Below are 6,580 nucleotides of genomic sequence, written 5' to 3'. Positions count from 1 at the left end.
ATTTGAATTGTATAGGCATTCATAGCATCGTAGAAATCAAACAAATAGGATCTCGATTTTGACAAACTTCGACACCAACTACTTTTTCTAATGTTTTCTGATCGTTTGACTAGCATTTAGCTTTGTTTATTGACACATAAAGTATGTTGTGTGTCACTGTCACTAACCTTATCGCTGAATCTCAAGAGGATTATTAGGGAATGAAGCAACATAATTTTTGACTGACCACATTTCAATCGCTTACACACCAAGTCTTGGGAAATTTCCGGATCATTAGCCGGGTGGGGTGGTTCAGCTTCAGCCCCTAGATTCCTAGAGTCTTACATCTATTCGATCCTTTCATCGTCTCAAATTAATCCACCATGGCAACCCTCCTCCAGAAGTTCGTCGACGCTGACCAGTGGGAAGCCGAAGACATAGTCGGCCGGCTGGGTATGGTCATGCATGGCGCCTTCCTCTTCATCGGCTTCCAGCCCTACGGCGCCCAGCCACCCTCGGGTCACCTCCTGAAGCGAGCAGGTGAGGCAGGCTCGCTGTGTCTCTCCCGTTGGTACACGGTGCCGCAGCTGGCGCACCACAAGAGCGCGGATGCCGCCGTGCTGATGCTCTGCGCGCAGGGGAGCAACATCGCGCTCCTCATGTTCCTCACGACGGACTGCCACCTGCGGAGCGTGTACCGGGAGCGCCTGGACAAGGCCACCATCACGCCGCTCCTCTCCCGCACCTTGGGTGACACGGAGCCCTGGGTGTCGCGGATCGGCTGGACGCTCGCCGACGGCGTGTGCTGGGGCCTCCTCGTCGAGCTGTGCCGCAGGAACGGCCTGCCGCTGACCAGTTTCATGTCCATGCCTGATGACATCAAGACGGAAATCTTGAAGAGGTTCACTGACGACGAGGACCTCGCGAGGGTGGAGTGCACCTGCAGGCAGCTGAGGCGCCTGGTGGCAGAGCGTGATGGTGAGCTGTGGAAGCCCATGTACGAGGCCCTGGGCTTCCGCCGGCGCACGCGCCGGTTGCGTCTTTCATTCTTCCTCGACTTCGAGAGCTCTGACTCCCAGTCCATGGAGGTTCTCAGCTGGAGGGAAAAGTACGTGGAGGCCAGGCAGCGTCCCTGGGCCAGGATCTGGCGCCGGTTGTTCTTCGACTCCTTTCCTGTCATTGCACCGATTGGTTGGACGGACTTCGAATTCTCATGCACCCTGGACGGGTTGCAAGATCCGCCGGAGCAGGAGACGGTTTCAACAAGGGGCGAGGGCAGACGCGTTCACCGCCAGAAGGTGGCAAGGAATGACTGCAAGAAGAAGCGGCACGCCGCCGGCGCGATCCACTCGCCGTCGTCTCGCTATCGATGGAAGCATCGGTGATCATGGACTGGTCATATGTAAGCATAGTAAACGATCGTCGATGAATTTGTTTGCTTCAAAATTTTAATCGTGGACCCATCAGATTGTAATCTCCTTTTGCCCAATTTGTTTGTAGGAGTCAGGATTGCACAATTGTTCCTCTGACCTTACAACTGGACCGAGGCATTTTATTTGCCCTGTTGCCATGCACCATTTTTGTTATATGGGTTAACTGCAATCATTTCTGCAGATGAATCATGGGTTTCTTCAAATTATTGTTATAAATGAAATGCACACAAGCATTAGCTAGATTTCAATTCCATGACTCTTTTCAACAATTTTACTTCTTTCATCCAAATTCAATTTGAAAATACTCCTCAAATTCCTGCAGCAACGTGCAGGGAATTCATCTAGTTAGTGCAGTCACGGTCTCCATAGGGTGAAGAACACAATCTAGTGACTAGTCCATTACAAATTACAGTACCCTAGTTAAGATACGCACAATTTAGTCCAGTCCAGTAATGTACAGTAGCAATCCCAGGATTCCAATCTTTTCTGGAAAAAAAACCTGCTGAAATTTCCTGAAAACATCATAATTTTTTTGTTAGAAATTGAATTGTAAATTTATCATTGATTTCATTGCTCATACAATGGATGAGACATGTATCTTGACGAAGTGGTGGGTCCGTAGGTGCGTCCTAACTTGCATGGAAAACAATCTTGATGATGTTTCATCTGCTCCAAATTAGTGGCTCCCATTGAGAAAAATAATTGCTGCGTTGTTTAACATGATTTTTGTTTGTGTCATGGGGTGTTCACATCTATTACCTTCTAGTGCTTTAGAGCTACCTGAAAGTTTGCGTCCTCTTTTTCGCCAAGTTTGGTTGAATTAGGAAATTTTTTTCTAGAAATATGTCATTGGTGTTACGTTTCTCTCATAATTGTTTGAACCTTGTCCAGCTGGATACTCACAAAAAATTTCAGTGGTGTCCAAAATTTAGCAACCTTGCAAATCTGACTCTTGGTGATGGGTGTCTGAATGCAAACTTCTGTACATTGACGGTCTTCCTTCAGAACTTACCAATACTGGAGAAGCTAACTCTCAAACTCCCAGAGGTGCGGTACATGTGTTTCTCCACATGTCTATTGATCCTAGTTACACGAATATTGATGCACATGGGGACCTGTAAGTATCATCATATAAGCTGCTTTTCCTGCTACAGCATGGTCCGAACGCGTCTGCAAGGATCATTGGTGAGACAAAAGAGAGATCATTTACATGTGAGCACCTTCAAATTGTTGAAGTCATATGCAAGGAGGATGATCCCCTGCTCAACTCTGTGCAAGACTTTTTGGTTGCTAGTGGCATAACCTCTGCCCAGATTCACATCAAACGCTGGACTGCCAAGATGCCATCGCTTGGAAGCTCACGAGTAAAAGACAGTATACGGCAAGCTCTGCCTATAAGACACAGTTCATTGGATCGACAAAAACAAACTTCCACGTGTTGATTTGGTCAGCTTGGGCCTCACCAAAATGCAAGTTCTTCGCCTGGCTCACCCTCCAGAACCGCCTATGGACCTCTGACAGGCTAGCCCGACGATAATGGGAGAACAATATCTATTGCCCCCTATGTTGGCACACTCACGAGACGACGCTTCACATCTTCGCTGAGTGCAGATTCAGTAGATGGGTATGGGACTCTGTCGCGCAGTGGCTTTCTATGCCAGGTATTGCCCCAGGCTCTTGGACAGCCGCTAAGACGGTGCACGCTTGGTGGTCATCCATCGCTGAGACCATTGGCGTTCCAAAAAAAGCTGTGAAATCCATTTTGATGCTTGTCACTGGATCCTGTGGAATGAGCGAAACGCGTGAATTTTCAGGCATAAGGCTTCCACCTCGGCCGCAACGATTGCTAAGATCAAAGAGGAGTTTAGATTATGGGCGATTGGTGGTGCGAAACATCTCGTATAAATTGAGCCAATGTAACTAACTAGCTTTATGTCGAGCGTTGTTCTGCTGTAAGCTCTTGTCTGTTGTACCTTGGTTGGTCTCGGCCTCTCCTTCTTATTCAATAAAATATAGATCTCTTGCCTGTTCGTTTAAAAGAAATATATCGAACGCTGGAGCCAGATTCAGCGCGAGGAACCTTACTTTTTTCATGTATGAATACAGGTGAAATATCGCTGATCACGGATTCACTTGCCGTTGCAGGCAAAAATCTCTCCTCTGCGATACATCCACTTATAATGATTCCGGTTCAGTTGAAAGGAACATAGACATGTTTAGTCCTCTAGGTTACAAGCAGTCAAATAGCTGTGTCACTCTTGACGCTTCAATAATCAAGTTAAAAAAAAATTGTACTGTACATGTGCTGTCGTGCTGAGTATTCCATATGGCCTGTGTTTTCCTGACATTATGTTATAATGTCGTAGTCTACTGTCACTTTGAATTGCTACAATTTGCTATTTCACAGTTTTTTGTCTTCGTTTTCTTTCAGTTTTTTCCTCTCATATGAGCACGTTGTTTTCTTTTTCTAATTCTAATTTTAACAAACAAGGAAAGTGAGTGACACAACAAAGATAACATGAACAAATTACGAGAGAAGAGGCACGTTGTTTTCTTCTGCCAAGAAAAAAAAGTAACGGAAGTTTCTGATAAAACAAATACTAAAGGCTCTCCTTTTCCAATTAAACAAATACAAGTACTTTGCAGTCATTGCACATGCATGCTTGTTCTTCTTGGGTCGTGTATGACTAGCTGGCAAGAACCCTAATTACAGCTAACTATTCCATTGGCAACCCTCCAATCCTCTAGACGCCGGGGTTGTCTCCCACCACCATTATCCCACCTCTCCGGTGCCCCAACCCTCCCTTCCTCTATAGTCGGTGATTCGACGAACCCGACCATGACCCTAATCGGAGCCTTAACCTAGCGGTGGCAGTGGGTGGGCGTTGCTAGTGAGGAGGATGGCTACCCTGGACAAAACATGAATCTCTTTTGTTTATCCAAAGGCGTGCAAAATTTACAAAGTTTAAATTTCAAAACAATTTTTCTTTCATTTAACATTGACCATATCCATGCTGCCAGTTAAGGTCAATTCGATTTCATTCAATTCTTCCTTTTAGACAAGCATTTTTTGAACAATTTTACACTCAAAAACAAAAATAAATGATCAGTCAAATTAGTTCTTATTATCATAAACCTCAAATTTAAATGTAAACTACTGTGTTCTTATTATTTACAATCCGACATGAACAGGGTGCTGATCTGCCAGAACACAAACACAATTAAACAATTCTCAGGAACAAAGTGCCACCCTTTGACGCTAGTGTCATTTGGAAAGCAAGAACAAAATATAAATGCAACTTCTTCGTACGGACCATATTATTCCATAACAAAATTCCTACAGCCGATAATCATGATCCACAGCAATGCTAAACAGCCTTGAACAAGATCCACCAGTTTTTTTTTTAAAGACCCAATTCAAGATTAGGAAGTGGCCGGATGCAGACTTTTTTTTTTTTTGGAGATCGATGCATAATTATTTGTAATATCTTCCTAAAACAAAAACTGTGCAAACCTAAAACAAGCATGCACAGCAGAAGTAGCAGCTGAACAATACGGATCCATGAAAGACAGAAGCATGCTGCCGGGTCACCTAGTAGGAGACAATCCTCTCACCGGTGCTTCCACCGATACCGGGATGACGACGAGTGAATTGCGCCGGTGCCGTGCCGCCTCCTGTACCCGTTCCACTGCACTGCAAAACCTGTGGAGGCGGCGGCCTTGCCCAGGCCCTTTGCGGCCACATCGGTAGGTGCCCTTTGATCTGCAGGGACAGCGTTCGCTGCCGCGCGCTCCCTCCGTCGTGGCGTAGCAAGCACATTGCCCAGTGTGAATCTCCGTACGAAAGTGAAATGTGAGGACGTGGACGGCTCCTGCGCCGGCGCCGGCGCCCACTGCCGATATCTCAGGTACCTCTGCTTCCAGGTGACGTTTGGTGGATCTTCATACTTGGCCTTCCAGAACTTGAAGCTCCAGAACTTGCAGCACCAACGGCCGCAAATCAGGCAGAAATTTTCAAGAGTCTCGTACTTGGGCTTCCAGACCACTACCGGAGACGGCGTCTTTGTCGAGTGTCCCATACTTTGCCGAGTGCTTTTTATCGGACACTCGGCAAAGAGGGTCTTTGCCGAGTTCCAGAGGTAAAGCACTCGGCAAACATCTGGCACTCGGCAAAGACCCTCTTTGCCGAGTGCCAGAAATAGGACACTCGGCAAAGGAGTATCTTTGCCGAGTTCCAGAGAGCAAGCGCTCGGCAAACATCTGGCACTCGGCAAAGAGGGTCTTTGCCGAGTGTAATTTTTTAACACTCGGCAAACCCTAATTTTTTTCCCCCCTTTTGGCCTCTCCAAATTTTTTCTACGGTCCTCATACAGTACCTGGTACTCCATGTTCCAATGTGGCACATTTCTCGGATTTTTTCTATATTTCTTTAATTCATTTCAATTAATTGAATTTTCTTGGATAATTCAAATTATAACTGCTAGTCATTCGAATAATGAAAAAAAATGAATGGAAAAATGATATTCATGTTATTTAGTATATTGTGAGACCGTATCCAGGAACATAGCACCAATTTCGAATATCAAGGTCACGAAACATGACCACGAACTTGCGATCGAGTTGTTTTTAAATTGTATAAAAAGCAAACAAAGTCCGAAAATCTTGAAACTTGTCAAGATATCATGATATCATATGTGGAGGCTGTCATAAAAATTTGAGAAGGTTTTAAGCAAGTTATCACGTACGATGCTTGCAAACCGAAGAATCTCCGAAGAAGTTTCTTAAAACCTTGCTGAGATTCTTCGGTGAGAAAGCTAAAGAGGCTCGTAATGTACGTGTTGCGCTGGCAACAGATGGGTTCAATCCTTATGGAATGATGGCTGCCCCATACACATGTTGGCCCGTGTTCGTTATCCCCCTCAATCTCCCCCCCGGCATATGCTTTCAACGACAGAACGTATTCTTGTCGTTGATAATTCCTGGACACCCGGGGAATAATATGGGTGTGTTCATGGAGCCTGTGATTGATGAATTGGTCCGTGCTTGGGAGGAAGGGGTATGGACATACGACCGAGCTACAAAGAAAAACTTCAAAATGCATGTTTGGTACCACTACTCCCTGCATGACTTCCTGGCGTATGGGATATTCTGCGCCTGGTGTGTTCACG

At 45.7% G+C, this 6,580-nt stretch overlaps 1 protein-coding gene across 1 annotated transcript; it reads left to right on the top strand.

Annotated features, from left to right (window-relative positions):
• Positions 1-298: 298 nt before the first annotated feature.
• On the top strand, positions 299-1,787 carry LOC133903869 (uncharacterized). Its single transcript, XM_062345342.1, has 2 exons — positions 299-1,381; positions 1,480-1,787. Exon 1 carries the CDS (start codon positions 363-365, stop codon positions 1,362-1,364), a length of 1,002 nt encoding a protein of 333 aa, XP_062201326.1. The 5' UTR covers positions 299-362; the 3' UTR covers positions 1,365-1,381; positions 1,480-1,787.
• Positions 1,788-6,580: the final 4,793 nt, after the last annotated feature.

Source organism: Phragmites australis, chromosome 21 (assembly GCF_958298935.1).
Source record: "Phragmites australis chromosome 21, lpPhrAust1.1, whole genome shotgun sequence".
Classification (NCBI taxonomy): domain Eukaryota; kingdom Viridiplantae; phylum Streptophyta; class Magnoliopsida; order Poales; family Poaceae; genus Phragmites; species Phragmites australis.
Note: the sequence above shows the minus strand (reverse complement) of the source record. Positions and strands in the feature narration are given on the sequence as shown.